Genomic DNA, 18,220 nt, shown 5'->3' with positions numbered 1-18,220 from the left:
AAGAAAGGCTGAGTGCCCTCACGTCACCTGGAGCTGCCCCAAGAGCATGGAGGCACGGAGGCCAGGGGGCTGAGACTGGCACAGGACCCTGTGAGGATCACCTGTGAGACGGGACCCTGGCCCAAGAGGTGAGGCTGGGTGGCTTCTTGGGTCCCTTTATCCAAGGGGTCCTGTGACCCTAAGTGTGGATTGCTTGCCTAGTGCCCAGTGGTCCAGGATACATGAGGCACCAGTCTGGCTGTAGCCCAGATGCCCACTTAGGCCAAGGCTTGTGTCTGGTAGCTGCTTCAAGGTAGACGGACTGGGAGGCAGCCTCACTGGCTCCTGGGGGCTCTGCTGGGTTGATTTCCACGTTCCCTCTGCTTCCCACGTTCGCAGCACACACTCGCCTTCTGTGGGAGCTGAACTAGCTCCCTGCCAAGGTCCGGTTATCACTTGGATTGTTGCTCTTTCAGTTTTCTTCTACTGCACTAGGGTCCTTTTAGGGAGCTGGGAGGTGCGCTGTTTTCCTGGCATGGATGGTTCTATAATCCTGAGTGTTCACTGATGAGAGCAGTTCCAAGGCTATGGAGAGCACTTTATTCACCTGCATTTATCATAGGTGATGACTGCAACTGTGAATCATCTCCAAGGAAGCAAGAGCTGGGGGAAGGCCACAGATGGGCCTCTTCACGGGCTTCTTGGTTTGTCCTCACATTTACTTTTGAAGTAATGGCTACCGTGGAGGTGGACCATGTCTCTCCCTTGGCCTGTGGGCTCCTGGCTCTCTCCCCTGTATAGAGCAAGACCAGAGTACACTGCGATTCATCACAACCCTCACCCATCTCTGTTCTCTGTTCACCTAAGAAATTATGGACCCTCTCTCCTCGGAGGTGTTGTAAAGTGGGGTGTGTATATGTGTTCCTCAGAGGTGTTGTAAAGCCAAGTTTGTGTGTGTTCCTAGGAGGTGTTGCAAAGCTGTGCGTACGTGTGTGTGCACACAGAGGTGTTGCAAAGCTGTGCGTATGTGTGTGTGTGCACAGAGGTGTTGCAAAGCCGGGTGTGTATATGCGTGTGCACCCGTGTGTGAAGGAGCTCTGCTGGCAAGACCTGAGATCTGGGGTGCGTGTGCTGGGATCAGGCCACGTCGTGCTGGGGAGACAGGAGCAGCCCCTCCGCTACAGCAGGCCCCAGGGCGGCTGGAGCTGCCGCCGTGGGCTCACATGGTTCCTGCATCTGCAAACGGAGGCCACATACATGTAAATGTGACGAGAAACCATCTGAAAGCCACTATTTTGAATTGATTTATTTAAATTTTTACAGAAACCTGATTAGAGTTAAGTATGTAATTATAAGTCCAGTAACAATTCTACAAAAATGCACATACAATGCCAGAACTCCTTAAAAGTAACTAATATCGTATTCTTATTTTGCATAAAACATGCATTAATATCAACTGCCACATGTTGGCCAAAATCAGTCTCTACAAGAAGAGACGGTCCAATACAGTCAATAAGAAAACTAGTTGTGAACAACAGGTTTAAAAAAAAAAAAAGAGGTTTTCTGGTTAACATGAGAGGAACAGTACCTTTCCTAAAACAAGCCCTTCAGCACTGGGGGTTTGCTTGTGCTGCACAGTGATGCCGAGACTTGGTCCTGACCTGTCGTAAGAAGAAACTTTCTGGTGGTTAAATCATATGCCTGAGATGATAGAGCCTTTCAGGCCATACTGGTATACTAGTATCACCTTGAAGAGAGGGGTTCAAAAATCCTCAGGCTTGGAACAGAGAGCTCCCAAGCTGGGGGTGGCGGCCCTCTCGGAGATGCCCGGAGCTCTGGCCCTGGCCACTTCAGCCTTCCACAAGGCCAGCTCAGAGCACACACGCCTCTCCTGTGGCCACAAGATCTTCCCGCTCCACACATCACTCTTCCTGGGGATCTGTAATTAGGAGGTCTGAGGCAGAAAAACGTGAACTGTACTTTTTCTTGAAGGCCTTTGCCTTCTGTAGGCCGAGTTCACCATACTCAGGGATCGGTGGGTACTTATGACTGCTGGACACACACAAAATATTAATATACACTTGTGGCCCCAAAGCCTCAAATGCTTATAGTCACACACCTCAAAGTGTGTTGTCTACCATCAGGAAAGACCATGCTCCTCCAGAGGGAGACAGCAGCTGAGGGCTCTTGTTTATTGAAAGGTGTTTTCCACACAGACTGAGGGGCTTTAAAGACACTTCAAACCAACTGAAAGGACATCCCCTCAAATATGGGCTTTTATACAACACCCCATGAGGTTCTTCAAAAGAAGATCTCACAGTTATTAGGGACTCAGCTGCAGACTGACATTAGGGACTATTTTTTACTTAAAGCTCACTATCTGCGCGGCCTGGGGCCTTGTCTGGGATCTCCTCCAGTCTGCTTCTCCCAAAACAGGGCACTCACTGGCCCTGCTCCTTACAAGTAGGCTAAGCCAGTATGTTTTTTCTTCAGCACAGATTTAAGGGGGAAATAATTTACTGGGCTTCTAATAACATTTTCTTAACAGAACAATATCAAAATAGGTCTATTCTTAATATATGCTTATGAATATCCCTGATAATATAAAGAAACTCGGAGGACTTTGTAAACCACCAAGATTTCACAGGGTAGTGCCCGGTCTACTTTCTAGGCAGGAGAGAGGGACTAGTCTTGACATAATGGCATATTTTCTCCAGGAAGCCCTGTGAGCACTACAGTACTGAAATTCTAATATTCTAGAGTCAGTAGATTTGTGAATGACATTTCCACTTTAAATTTATTAGTAAAATTTGTAACAAAGGTAGGCTTCCTCAGTCCTGCCATCAGTCAACCTCCTTGCCTGTGACACACATCTAAACCAAAAAGCTGCAGTCCGAGCTAACTCCAGAGGGTCAGCCTAGATGAAGCAAGCTCTGAGGTCCCTTCTAGGCCATGACCAAACCTCAGAAAACAGGGACAAGGGAGAGAAGCAGACCAGGCTTGAGGAAGCTTTGACCCAAGGCACCACGATCAGAGGGGTGAGGGGACCTGTGGAGCTGACAGGAGGGCTTCTGCAACGCTCCTCAAAGCAGGTCCTGGAAGACAGAGGCTGCGGCAGAGTAGACACACTTGGGAGTTAAAAGAACAAATCATTAAGGGGGTAAAAAAAGATGAGTTTACTTTCTCAAAACCAAATCAAACTTCTTGAAAGTTCTGAACAAATAACCCTGGCTAGACTGGGGTGGGGTTGGGGGGCTCAAGTCTGTGGAATGAGTTGCATTTAGCTGAGTCAGAAAGAAGAATGCTGGTTGTGAAATCGGCATAAACATTGTGGCTACTGTCGTTAAGCAGAGTGAAGGAAGCTCAAGGTTGGAGGAGGAAGCGGCCTCTTTTATTCCTGGAACAGGAAGTGGGTCTTCCTCTGCCTGGATAGAAGGCGCTGCACTCCTTTCTAGCTGCAATAATACTGCATCCCATCCACTCTTCTTCTCTTTTTTGACTGAAATTCTTCAAAGAACTGCTGGATGTCCTCTCTCTTAACCACCTGTGGATGGAAAGCAAAGATTAGGAGTGCTGAGTGTGGGTTCCACTGCCACCCTCGGGTTCCTCATTGAAATGAGATGAAAGGGAGACTTCCATGTGGCCCGGTAGTTAGGGATCTGCCTTGCAGTGCAGGGGATGTGGGTTCAATCCCTGGCCGAAGAACTAAGACTCCACATACTGTCCAGCACTAGGCCCGAGCGCCACAGCTAGAGAGCCCATGCACAGCAAGGAAAGATCCTGCATAATGCAACTGAGATGCAATGCAGCCAAATACATAATATTTTTTAAAAGGGAGAGATGAAAGCAGTAGCCATCTAACAGGACCATTTGAAGAGCAGATGAGATGTAATGCCTGTGCAAGCCCTGCCTGGTGCAGAGTAGGCTATGAACACTGTCAGCTGAAGACAGCAGTGACAGAACCGCACGAACACCGAGGGCCCTGAGGTCTCTGGAGGACACTGTGCTCCCTCGGGACACGGCTGTCCTGGGATGTCCCTCAGTTCCACACAAGCACCCCAGCAAACAAAGGTGGCTTTTTTGACACTTGTGCTCTCTCCTTTATACTGAAGAGAAAAAAAAAGAAGAAACCTCAAAACTCTTCTCTCTTTCAGGAGTCCAAAATTAAAGACATTTGCTATATAAACAGAAAAATAATTGGCAAAAACTATGGAAGCATTACTCTCAGTCAATGGAATATCCATGTTATACAATAACAATGAGAAATTTATCTTGAATTTTATTGGAAAAAGGATTACAGCATCACACAGGAGTGTTTATGATTATCAGCAAAATAGAATATTAAAAATAAAAAAATAAGGGGGAATATGGATTAAAAAAGTAAACCGGGATGACCCAGAAGGAGTTCCTGCTTATTCCAAGAGGGAGTTTGTACCACAATTGACAGGTTTGTTGATGTGGGTTTTACTTTTTATTGTTTACTTATTTATCAGGATCCTAGTTCCCCGACTGATCAGGGATTGACCAGGGGCAGACCCATGTCTCCTGCTTTCAGACAGGAGTCTTAACCACTGGACCACCAGGGAAGTCCTGATGAGATGTTTAATTACAAAGGCAGCACACTGTTACCAACATGATTTTTAATTTTGTAACACATTCTTATTATCATGAGGAAATAAAGGTGGGGTATGGAGAGAGAAAGAGAAAAAGAAAGTACTGGAATGCAGGGACCAAGAAGGAGAAAGAGAAGGAAAAGAGAAGACAAATACTTGTGTGTAAAGTGAAAACTTCCCCCTCCTCTCCCCAGAAGTGAAAGTACAAACATCCCCAAGTGGCAAAGCCAATGTGAATAACTCACTGGGGTAAGATACTGACTAATCCTTGAAAAAGTTCACATTTTGTCAGTATTCTGCCAGACTGGTAGCTGACACTGACAATAAGCTGGAAGTCAACCAGCGGGAATGAAAACCCCTCACAGACTCAAGATGGAGACGGCCAACACACACTGAGGCCACCGCAGCTCAGAGCGCTGAGCGGCTGGGCTTAGGAATGTCCACTGTCAAACGCTAACAGGTAGGATACCAGGGAGTTCCGACGTGAAGCCTCTGTCCCTCACTTGGATCACAGACATTACACACTGAAAGGCAATGCAAGGAAACCATTTCTCTGGCAAGGATATAGTAGGAGGAGACTTAAGAGCCCACAAACTATAGAGTGTGTCATTTTTAGTTTCCAGACCTCCTCAAATGGTCACAGCCAACATAAAGAGTAGAAATGTTAAAGAACGTATGTTTATTAAGTCACTAAGTTGTGTCCAACTCTTCTGCGACCCCATGGACTGTCGCCTGCCAGGCTCCTCTGTCCATGGGATTCTCCAGGCAAGAATACTGGAGTGGGTTGCCATTTCCTTCTCCAGGTGATCTTCCCAACCCAGGGATCAAACCTACATCTCCTATATTGGCAGGCCAGTTCTTTACTGCTGAGCCACTGGAGAAGCCCTAAAAATACTTGGGTCCAATAGTAAAATCATTTTATTGGTTTGTCTCAGAAAATGTGTAGTTTCTAAGTCTTAAGTCAGACACAAACATTAAATAAAGGGCAGGCCATTATTTGACAACATCCAGACCTTATTATGAAAAAGAAAAAAAAGGAAACAAACGGAAAATAGACCATATTATGGACAAACACAACCAAAGCAGACAAGCTTTATGACAACTTAAGGTGTTTGTTTGTAAAGATCTAGTTAGTAATGTTGAAAACAAATGATAAAAAATATTTTTTCTGTCTTTCAAACCATCACATAGGATTTAAAAATTACCTCAGACTCATTAAGAATGGCTCCAGTGATAACAAAGATCCATATGTTGAAGACAGGTGTGAATACTCCGGATAAAATTGTTTCAAATGTGAAAAGCAAAAGACACCACACCTACTTTTTTCTTGTGCGTGATTTTAAGTGTGTGTGAAACAAAATCAATAATGAGCACAGCAATCACACACTACACAGAAGCAGAGGCACAAGTGCACGCGCTGACACTGCTGACTGACACAGCTGGGAGGCCTGGAACGGCCACTGACAGTGCCAAGCTCAAACAGTTACACCCGTGGACGCCTGGAGCTCCAGTGCGAGAAGGCGGAGGCTGCGTTAAGCAGAGGACAGCTTCTGCCACAGAAATGAGAATAACTGACAGGTAAGAGCTGCTGGGACACAAAAGGACATCCACAGGGACAATGAGGAACATTCTCTAAAAACGAGCAAACCATCTCAGAAGGCTCTTTACCCTCAGACTCCACAATTCATTCTGCCGCAAGGCAGCAGTGCCAGCCATCCAGGCAGCTACAAGTCCTTCCCACGTTGATGAGAAAGCACTCGGCCTGCAAAGACTTCTCCCAAGAAAGCAAGTCTCAGGGCATGTCCTAAGTGTCTGTCAGATCCAGGTCTGACTGCGTTAGTCTGTCTGGCGGTAGCAGAGCAGAACATTTACTGTCTAGAAGGACAACTGTAGGCCATGAAGAGAAAAGTTAAGTTTTATTTTATATCTCCCTTTCGAAGATAGAAAAGTATTTTAGAAAAAAATCCCATCATAAACACATATGAGTAGTAAAGAGTTAGAAAGTATTTGAAAATCCATCTGGAGAACTATTTTAAAAGATTAGACACTGTAGGGACTCCCCTAGTGGTCCCTACAATGTTAACCCTACAGTGGTTAAGAATTCACCTTCCAATGCAGGGGCTGTGGGTTTGATCCCTGGTCAAGGAACTAGATCCACATGCCCACGTGGGCATCTAAGCCCACGTGCTGAAACTAGACAAAAGTTGCCCTGCTTCAACTAAAGAATATATAAAGTTGTATATCACAACTCAGACTGACAGAGCCAAATCAATAAATAAACGAATTAAAAAAAAAAAAAGATTACACATTAAGAGTTAGTGTCGCTCTTAAAAGTTGTTAGACTGTCCTAACCAGCAAGACAAATATTTTAGCCCCCAATTATCAAGTTCTTTTATTCTAAACTACAGAACCCCAAATCATAGAAAAGAGGTCTGGCTTAAATTTTTTTCCTGACTGGTCATTTTGGTTTCCTCCTCCAAGGAATCCTGCTGGATGATCAGGACTGGGGGAATCAGTATGGCCAATCCAATGGCCCCTCCTAAGCTACAACTGCTCTCTCAGGATCCTGGGTGGCCATTCCATCCCTCATCTGGAGGCTCGGGCAGGACTCCTAATGTGGCTGGTCTGGTGGTGTTTCACTACTGCTCATCTCCCTTCCCTCTGCCTGTACTACGCTCTCAGTCATCTTTTTCATCAGAGAAAATGATCTATGGAAAATAGTATGGAGGCCCCTCAAAAAAAGAAACAGAACCACCATATGATCCAGTTAATTACTTCTAGGTATATATCCAGGCTTCCCTGGTGGCTTAGACAGTAAAGAATCTGCCTGCAATGCAGAAGACCTGGGTTTGATACCTGGGTTGGGAAGACACCCTGGAGGAGGGCATGGCAACCCTCTCCAGCATTCTTGCCTGGAGAATCCCCAGGGACACAGGAGCCTGGCCAGTTACAGTCCATGGGGTCTCAAAGAGTTGGACACGACTGAGCGACACAGCACAGCACAGCACACAGGTATATATACAAAGAAAACAAAAACACTAATTCAAAAAGATACATGCACCTCAATGTTCAGAGCAGCATTATTTATAATAACCAAGATATGGAAGCACCCTAAGTGTCCATCAAGAGATGAATGGTTAAAAAAGATGTTGTATGTATATACACACAAACACACACACCAAGGGAATATAGCTAATATTTTATAATGATTTTAAAAGGAGTATAATCTATAAAAATATTGAATTATTAGGCTGTACACTTGAAAGTAACAATAAATCTGTAAATCAACTGCACTTCAAAAAAAAAGAAACTTTATTCAAAACATACAGGGCTATGATTAAAATTTGTTAACTCTACTTACTGTGCCTTCATCAGCAAATCTCTTGAGATAGTCTTTAAGTTCAGTCTTCAAGTCATTGTATTCTAAATCAAAACAACAAAGCAAAGGACAAGGACACAAACTTCAGACAATCCATTTGCATTTAGGAACAAAAGATTTCCTGACCATTAACATTTGAGTATTTTAATAGTTTAATCTATTTTTCTTCAAGTGAAATCTGCATACAGATTTGTTCTCAATTTCTCCCCAATTCCCTCACTTTGACATCTGGGAACCCTCTTTCATTAAATAAACCCTCGAGGAACAGATACTCCCACTCCCAAAAAGACTGTTGTTTAAGTCGCTATGTCTTATCCAACCCTTTGCAACCCCAAGAACTACAGCATGGCAGGCTTCCCTGTCCTTCACTATCTCCCGGAGCTTGCTCAAACTCATGTCCATTGAGTCAGTGATGCCATCCAACCATCTCTCCTCTTGCCCTCAGTCTTTCCCAGCATCAGGGTCTTTTCCAATGAGTTGGCTCTTTGCACCAGCTGGCCAAAGTACTGGAGCTTCAGCTTCAGCATCAGTCCTCCCAGTGAATATTCAGGGTTGATTTCCTTTAGGATTGACTGGTTTGATCTCCTCACAATCCAAGGGATTCTCAAGTCTTCTCCAGCACCACGATTCGAAAGCATCAATTCTTTTGGCACTCAGCCTGCTTTATGGTCTAACTCTCACATTCATACGTGACTACTGAAAAAACCATAGCTTTGACTCTATAGGCCTTTGTCAGCAAAGTCAAGTCTCCACTTTGAAATATGCTATCTAGATCTGTAATAGCTTTTCTGCCAAGGAGCAAGCGTCTTTTAATTCTGTGGCTGCAGACCCTGTCTGTAGTGATTTTGGAGCCCAAGAAAATAAAATCTGTCGCTACAGCTGAAAATTTTTTAAAAGGTTTCCCATCTGTCTATAATTCCATTGCTCAAGTATCTTGGACTTGTCAAACATTAAGTTTTAAAACTCATCTCACTTAATAAATTATATTATATACATGGGAACTTGAGGGTTATATCCCTCAAGTTATAGACTCTATCCCCAAAAAGCTTTTAGTCTAATAAAGGCAAAAGGAAATGAATCAAATCGTTACATGTACAAGACAGAAATAACCATTGTCAAAAAAGGGGTACAAAAGTAGAAACTGTCTAGGACAGAAATCATGAAAATAAGTTGGGCATGCTGGGGGAAAAAATGTAAAAGCCTACAATTAAGGGTTTGGGAATATTTTCCCCTCTAGTGGGTTTCCTGTGAACCACTGAAGCATCTCAACAACTGTCAAAAAGATGGCATGTAATGTTCAATGAAAACTGTTTCAATGGATGGAAAAAGAAATTGATTTCCTCTTATTCTGTACTTATACATCTACCCTTAATCAAAATAGCATGCTATGGTTTCTCAAGCATGCAATTATTCTAGCATTTAACCCTGACTCAATGGAAATAGTAGCTAAATACTCAGCAATGTTACAATCAAGCAAGTATAAGTGAGGCTTACTATATAATTCCAAATTTAAACCATTTTTAGTTGTCCTCCTTCTATATAATTTTTTTAATGGTAAAGGAAACTTCATGAACTTGATGAATTTTCACAAACAATATTTACCACAAATAAGTTCCACTTGCTGGACTCTGTTCATGCTATTAAGGGTGTCCATTAGAGGGTCTCTCCTGTCAGCTGCCTGGTCAACCTTGCCTTTGTTTTCATAAGCCAGAACTGTGTCATATTCATCTGTCAGGAACAGGACATCTAGATCGCCATACATTTTCTTTAAAAAATAAAACCAGTTTTCCCCATTAGAACTGTATGTCATTCTCAGAAAGTCGACCTCATGAGAATCACCAAAAATTTGTTTAAGTTTTCTAATATCCAGAAAACCCCCAGCCTTTCAGCAGAGTTGCTTGAAGGATTTATTCTTTCTGCCCAAATTTCTCTTAGAAATCTCCCAACTTCCAGTGGATGCTGTAAGATCTAAGAGATTTTTATTTAAAAACCAACTTACTGTAACTTTCAAGAAATTTGTGTTTCCAAGTAATTCTATGATACAGAAAAGCTATTTTCCACTGAAAGGAAGATAAATAAGAAGTACTGCATCGTTCTTAATTGCTTCCATAAACATTCAGACTGCAAACACTAATTTATAAATTTGCTTAACATTAAAAAAAAAACTTACATTCCCTATACTCTAATATCAATTTCATAAATAAACTTTCCAGGTGTTCTTATTTTAGGCATCTGTCCACAAAACACTTGATGCTGAACATGATCTGCTACTTACCATACAGTCTTTGCAGGTACACAACTTGCTCCTCCAGTTCAGGGGCCAATAGGTGGCAGTGTCTTTCTTTATAAACTGCTTAGCTTTAAGCTCCTCAAGTTTGCAGCCAGACTGTGATTCTGTGTTGAGATGTTGATTCTGAAATGCTTTCTGAAATTAAGTTTTGAAGTGTGTATTTTAAACCATCATCGTTTTCAAAGTTTAGATTTTGTAAAAGAATTTCTTTTAGGCAAAAGGTACAACTGAAATCCAAAGCTACATAGCTTACAGAATTAATTTTGCTCAAGTTTTATTTCTTTTACAGCTCAGATTTCATTTTGTTACCTGGAGATCAGATTCAGAACTAGAGCTGGTACATGGTTCGTTTGTCTGCTCTGCTTTAACTTCCTTCACAATAGCCTTTCCATGTTCTGGAACATCCTCTTCGAGGGCATTATCTTGATGAGCTCCATTTTCAGTTTTGATAACTTCTTGATCACCTACTCCATCAACATTCAGCACCAACCCATCATCTTCAGTAGTTACTTTTGTTACTGTAGGTTCAATGAAAACACACACACACACACACATCCACACCAGTGAGACAATGAAATCACTTAGTTTGATTAAAAAATACTTTAGAATCTGGAAAAGGAGAGAGTTAACCTTAATCTCTGGAATAATGAGAAAGGAAATAACACTTTTTTAGGTTATGCCTGCCTATTCTAAAGTGTCAAATAACAGAAAATTTAAAAATATCAATCACTAGTAGGAAGGGTGGGTTCAAGAGGGAAGGGATATATGTGGCTCAGTGGTAAAGAATCTGTCTGCCAATGCACGAGATGCAGGAGATGCAGGTTCAATCCCTGGGTCAGGAAGATCCCCTGGAGGAGGAACTGGCAACCCACTCCAATATTCTTGCCTGGAAAATCCCATGAACAAAGCCTGGCAGGCTACAGTCTGTGGGGTCACAAAGAGTCGGACATGACCGAGCAACTGAGTATGCATGCATGTGCAACATACACTGCAGAGGCACTCAGCTGACACTCTTCACTGTAGAGCAGAAATTAACACAACACTGTCAAGTAATTACACTCTAGTAAAAAACAAAATGTGAACCAAGAACAGAAAAAAAACCATCTGGAAAAAAGAGCTAAAAAAAATATATCAATCACTATTTAAACATTTTATATGTAAATGAGAAAGGAAAATACTATAGATGTTAAAGACCCAAGGACACCAAAGAAGCAAGAGGCAATAGGAAGAGATTTAGCTGCAAACACAGGAGAAGGGTAGTTTTGCAAAAACAATAGCTTTTCTTTATGCGAGGAGGAAATTAGAAAGGACGCTTGCAGAGACAGAAATAACAGAGAACAGAGAAATGACAAGGGAACTCACACTGCAGGATGGCTTTTCAGTTTATTAGGAAATGAGGCCATCTGCTGACAGGGAAGGAAATGAAGAAGGGGCAGAGGGGAAGGGTTAAGAAAATCCAGTGAATGAGAAAAAGATTCAGGTCCAGCAGAAAGTGAGACGTAATTGAAAAGGATATGAACAGGCTGATTTGTGCTGATGTATGGTATAAACCAACACAGTAATTATAAAGCAATTATCCTTCAATTAAAAATAAATAAATTTTTAAAACACACACACACAGAAAAAAGCATATGAACAGAAAGAGGACACACCAAGTACAAGAACTTGGAGACAAAACAAAAACGCAGGATGCTGCTTGAGGTTTGTATGGTGAAGTGCTCCCTAAAGGTGAGAAGGGCAAAAAATTATGAGGCTGGAACAACAGACACTATGAAGTACTACCATTTAAAAAATAAACACATATAATATTAAGAGTAAAATAAAGTATTTCATACTCAAGAACATTCATTACTAATTAGTGGTTTGGGTCAATTTCTCAGAGTACAGTAAAAGCATTAGATGGCAAACCGTCACCACCTCCCCCTCGACCAGTAGCATGTCTTATATCTAAGAACAACTTGTTTGGGTTCTGTTATCTTTCAAAATCCCCTTAAAAACTGCTTTCTCCATTTTCTCCAATTCTGGTCTCATCCATATTCTGCATCATGCCATTTAAGTAAAAATTGGTTCTTGGCAGTCACCCAATCTATCTATAAGCACCTTGTGGAGAAGGAACAGATCTTATACTTTATACTTTTTTCTATACCTCAGAGTCCCTTAAAAATGGAACTCTGTTCAATGTTATGTGGCAGCCTGGATGGAAGGAGAGTTTGGGGAAGAATGGATACATGTATACGTATGGCTGAGTCCCTTTGCTGTTCACCTGAAACTATCACAGCATTGTTTGTTAGCCATTCCCCGGTACAAAATAAAAAGTTTAAAAATAAACCCCATAAAATAAAGTAAAAGTACACAGTGAAAAACATAGTAGCTACAACTTACTGAACAAATTGTACTGATTTGTACTGTACTGAACATACGGCCCAAGTTGGAGGCATGCCAACTCCACAGAGACTCTTACCTGCCAGCTGTGCAGCGTAAGCCCACAAGAAAGAACAGCGCTTCATGCAAGCCTGGCACACCATCTCTTGGAAATCCCCACTCTCAGGAGGAATGGCGCCAAGATGCTGTGAACACAGAAAACCAAGTTATTTTCCTTGTGATTACCAAGTTGTCCAGAAAGTTCATTATTTTATAAAATATTGCCAACGGTACATTGATCATATCGCTATAGTATTTTTTAGAAGGGTAGTGATAATGTGAAATATAATTTAATTCCAAAAGACAAGATTTTGGGGGGACTTCCCTGGTGACCCAGTGGCTAAGACTCTGTTTCCAATGCCAAGGGCTTCGGTTCAGTCCCTGGTTAGGAAAGTAGATTCCATATGCCACAACTAAGATCAGACTCAGCCAAATAAATAAATATTAAAAAAAAAAAAAGACAAGATATTTTCTTTTTGTAAAGACAATGGGATTAAAAGGTCAAAGCTCTTCTCACCCTTCCATGGAACCAATCTTCACAGACTATACACTGGATCATCTCATCTGGAATCTAACATAGAAAAGCAATTTGTTTATTAATGATTACAGTGAATTCATGGGGTTCTCAAGACAAGAACACTGCCATTCCCTTCTCCAGGGAAGCCCAGTATGCTGCAGTCCATGGGGTTGCAAAGAGTCAGGCATGACTGAGCGACTGAACTGACTGACAATGAACTCTGGAATATCAAAGTAAATCTGGCACACACTAGAATCAGATATTAAATAATTCTCTACCAATTCTGTAAGGCCACTATCCACATGCAAAAAGTCAAGGAGACACGGAGAAACAGCAATTCAAGGGGTCAAAGAAGTTCTTTCTCCATGAACTGGGGTTACAAAAGGATTACATTGAGATAAGCACTTTGTGAATAATTATCAAAACTTTCGTATCAGTTACTTACGATCTGATTCCCACAAAACTTTATGAATAAGTAATATATTTTCATTTTACACATAAACCCAGGCCCAGGGAGGTAATGTGAATTGTAGCAAGTTGCACAGTGAATTACAGAATTTTGCCTTTGTCAAAAGAAAAGGAAACTAGAAATTAAAGCACACATTCACTCACTTATACGTGCACAGAAAAAGGTCTCAAAATATATACACCAAAAGTGTTAACAGTCGTTATGTCTAGGAGGTAAGAAGGTACAGGAATGAGGAAGAATAAAAATTCTTTTAAAATTTTGCATACACCTCTAATTGAAGTTTTTAAGAGAATCCAGTTTGTGCACCCTATTTTCTCTCCTTGCAGGAATGCGAGAAGTTGAAGGTCATTTTTCTGGAAAGTATTCAGAGAAAAGGAGCAAACAGGCAGGCAAAGAGAGGGAAGAAGGAAAAAAGTTCTGGCCTTGATAAAGTCCTGTCCAATATTTCTCATGAGGTAAGAAATAGAAAAATAGTTGGGCTCTGTACTACTTGTAGCTTTAGGTCAGAGTCAAAAGAAGGGATAAATCTAGAATACTTTCACAATCCCCAAATCCCTGCTGAACAGCTAAAGGGCCAAATATGACAAGAGGCTGGAGTGAAGGCTGGAGATGACACAGTCCTGGTGCTGACCTCCAAATCTCTTACCTCATCTTCAGGATCAGGGTAAGGTCTCTTGCAAATGCAGTACAATCCAAAAAAGTTGTCATTGTACTTATTGCCAGAATTTATCTTTGCTTTGTCCTGAAAGATATTAATTTCAATATAAAACATGGCCTAACTTTATAATTTCATGCATCATGGAATTTATGCATTCAATAAATTTGTGCACTAAATATCTGTACCACCCCCTCCCCTGGAAGCTAGTCTTCAAAGTACAAGGGGAAAAAATTCATCCTATAAAGTAACACTTTCTCCAGGATACAAGGAAAAAATAAAATTTATTTTCTATACCTTCTTTGTACCAATTGGGGGAGAATGAATCACAAATATTAACTATCAATCTATGGAAGCTGACACTGGTCTAGAATTTCAAGATATTTCTTAATGCCCAGCTATGATAGTTAAAGCCCCCAAATTACTAGGAGGTGAAAAGTAGGCAAAGAAGTTGTCTAAAAACAAGGAGAGAAAGAGCACGATAACTTTAGTAATTAGGATTGAATACAGTAAAGTCCCTTATTTTCTGTTTCATTTTTGGCATTTCACTGAAAGTTATTGTAGAAGATAGTCTTTATTATCCAAAAAGCAGTGAAAAACTTTTGCAAAAGCCCATGCTCATTACTGCCCATTTTATTTATTCAGTTTTAAAAGTCGTACCCTTTTCTTTAAAAAGCCTTAGAGCATGAGCACAATCAACACAACGGAACCTGAATCACTTGAGAACACTACCCCCGAAGCCTTTCATAGTAATTACAATCTATAGGTAGGCTCTGAGCAGGTTACTTAGTTCCAACAAATAAATAAACGGGGTACAGTCTAACACTGATTTGCTCATTTGCAAAGAAGAAGCACAGAACTTCCTTTTTGAAAATTCTTGGTTTTTATCCCCTAGGACAAATACCAATCTTAGCTACTTTTCATGCATTTATCGTTTGCTGTGCTTACTTACAGGAAATAATTTGCATTCCAAATTTTTAAACTTGCTGTTTCCGCAATCACAACGAAAATTTCTGAAAGAAAGGAGGAAGAGCCAATTTTAATTTTTCTTCTAAATTTAAAGACTACTCTTTACATTCATATCATAGCCTCTTCCCTTTCAACTGGCTTCTAGGACCTAAAAATTGGACTTGGTTGTTGTTCATATATCCAATCCGCAACTTTCCCAAGCATATTACAATAAAATATTTAATAATTCTATAAATTAACATGTGTGTGCTGTGTGCCCAGTCGTGTCTGACTCTTTGCAATCCCATGGACCGTTGCCCACCAGGCTCCCCTGTCCATGGAACTGTCCAGGTAAGAATACTGGAGTGGACTGCCATTTCCTTCTCCAAGAAATTAACATGCATAAAGACAAATATCTGTATCTCTCACACACACACATAAAACAGTGGCAGAATAGCAGGAGTGGTCTGAGTTTGCCCCATAATTATAGTTTAAAAGGTCCCCTGGAAAAACTGTTCTTTCCGATTATATTATATAAAACAGTTGCATTAAATTTTACCAGGGCACAACTACTTTGAATGCAAAAACATGATTAAGAGAAAAAGTGCAACTGGAAAAGAATCTAAATATTTGAAAACCATCCAGCATCAATCTCTGACCATTTTACCTTTTTGTGTACAGCTCAAATAGTTTATGACTTCCATGACATTCATAACTGCAAGCCAGGCAAATTCCTGCTGGTTCTTCTCCCTCTGGAGTGCAGGTACTGCAGGCATACAGTGCTTGTCTCTTTACTGAACCCTAAAAGACAGCCCCAAAATGGAAAAAGACAGAAAACTGATGAGACATTGGCAGAGCGACCTAATGCCCATACTATGATCTGAGACATAACTGAAATCAGATTATCTGTGGTCAAGATCTTCCTGTAAAAGCCACTGAGACTAATAAAAAAGCATATACAACAGAATCCCAAAACATGGTTGCAGGTTTCATACATGTTTCATATAACTTTTTCTCAAAGTGATAGAAGTTAACATTTTCAGTCAGCTGTGAATAAGCCAGTCTACTTAACTATTTTAACACATGAAAATACAGGAGAATGTGTGTAAGCTTATGTAAGGAATAATCATACTTTAATTTTGGAATATGCTTGTGATTCCACCAAAGAGAACACCAATGTATTAAATGAATCCCTTTGATTTTAAGATGTATGCTGACATATTTAGAGTTGAAGTGTCATGGTGTGAAATTTATTTTCAACTGGTTCAGGAAAAAAAACCAAAGTATATTACAGTGAAGAAGTAAAAGATAAAACAAATGTGGTAAAATGTTAAAAAGTGAATATATGTGAAGATACACAGGAGTTCATAATATTATTTTTTCATTTTAACTGTAGACTTTAAATGTTTCAAAATAAAAAGTTGAAAGAAAAGCAAATCTTGATAATGGCTGCCATCTTCCGGGAAGAAGGGAGTCCCAGGAAAGCTTCTGTGATGCTGGTAATGTTCTATCTCTTGATCTGGGTGGTACGCACCTGCTGGTGTTTTCGGTTTTGCTTTCCCAAGACTTATACGTGGTTTCTGCACTTTTCCACATATTTTACAACAATACAAAAAAAAAATTTTAAGGAAGTCTGTTTTAAAAATCTAAGTACGTTTCAAAAATAACGTACAGGCTTTTTTAAAAAAGGCAAACAGAAAAAGTTGTTTCAGTGACGACCAAAGGTTTTAAAATATCAGCCAACATTAAATACCTCTGATACCAGGTGTATTAAAAAAAAAAAATCTAACCACTTTGCAGTGTAAACTCAACTGGTCATTGATGACAACTGGTATTGTGATCTCAGGCCACACCACATAAAGACCCCACGTCTCTCTCCCCATCCTGCAATGTTCCACTCCACCGGCCTGGAAGGCAACCTCTTCTTCCTATCAAGCATCATCTCTCATTAGTTTTCTTCTACCACCTTTCTCCATTTTTGAACCTAGAAACAGAATGAGTCACCAAACACTACGTCACACCCCCTTCAGTCCTTGTTCCCACCATTTTCCGAATGCCATCTCTCCTCCTCTCCTCCCCTTTCCTTAGACAGTGCCAACAGCTGTTCGGGTTCCGGTCTATCCCCCTGGGGGGCCGACTGCAGACAGACGTGGTACTTGCTTCCTCTCGCCAAAAAACCAGCTAGCACTTGTCAAACTAAATTGCAGAGGAACCAGCTGTCCAGGAGTCCAGCCTACGCGGAGAGATTTTCAAATCCAGAGCCCTCTCCTTTAACTCTGCTTTGACTCTCCCGTTTAGTACCCAGCAAATACTCTGAGGATGGGAAAAGTAGGGACAAAAATACTCAGGATGTGAAAGGTCACGGGGTTGGTTTGGTGAAAAGCGGCCGGGGCACCAAGAGACGAGGAAGGAAGGAAAGAGCAGCCGCTCCGGGGCCAAAACCAGAGAAACGTCGGGGGCCGGAGAGAGGAAAATCGAGAAAGGAGGGGCGTCCTGCTGGCCACAGGTTAGGATGGGGGCTCAGGAGACTAAGGGTAAAAGGGCACCTGGGCCTGGGATGGGGACTCCTACGACCAACAGCTGAGCCGGACCACCACGGGGTGCCGGCCGCGGCCGGCGGGAAAAGAGAGGGTAAGGCGGGTGGGCAAAGGGAGGTTGAGGGGAGCCTGGGGGAGGCGAGGCCCGGGCCGCGCGCCCACCTGCGAGTAGGAGCACTTCTCCGAGTCACTGCCGCCCAGGACGGCGCAAGCCTCATTCTCCAGCTCCTCGTCCTCCTCAAGTACATCGACCAACGATACCACGGGCTCCAACTCCGACTGTCGCCCAGCTGGCTCCTCGGCTCCGGCCATCCTCAACTGTCACCCGGACCGCCGATCAGCCCCGGCGGAGGCGGGAAAAGCGTCCGCGAGGGGCGGGGCCGGAGGAGGCGGGGCCTCGGTGCCAGACACC

The 18,220-nt window shown here is 41.9% G+C and overlaps 1 protein-coding gene across 1 annotated transcript; it reads right to left on the bottom strand.

The window, feature by feature from the left end:
- Positions 1–1,269: 1,269 nt before the first annotated feature.
- On the bottom strand, positions 1,270–18,149 carry UBR7 (ubiquitin protein ligase E3 component n-recognin 7). The gene is given in 11 exon segments (NM_001082601.1): positions 1,270–3,523; positions 7,954–8,015; positions 9,574–9,736; positions 10,247–10,396; positions 10,571–10,779; positions 12,723–12,828; positions 13,200–13,253; positions 14,315–14,410; positions 15,276–15,336; positions 15,939–16,072; positions 17,971–18,149. Coding segments are annotated over 11 exon segments (1,278 nt in total). The 5' UTR covers positions 18,121–18,149; the 3' UTR covers positions 1,270–3,430.
- Positions 18,150–18,220: the final 71 nt, after the last annotated feature.

This window comes from Bos taurus, chromosome 21, assembly GCF_002263795.3.
Source record: "Bos taurus isolate L1 Dominette 01449 registration number 42190680 breed Hereford chromosome 21, ARS-UCD2.0, whole genome shotgun sequence".
Lineage (NCBI taxonomy): Eukaryota > Metazoa > Chordata > Mammalia > Artiodactyla > Bovidae > Bos > Bos taurus.
This window is presented reverse-complemented; position numbering and strand designations above follow the sequence as displayed.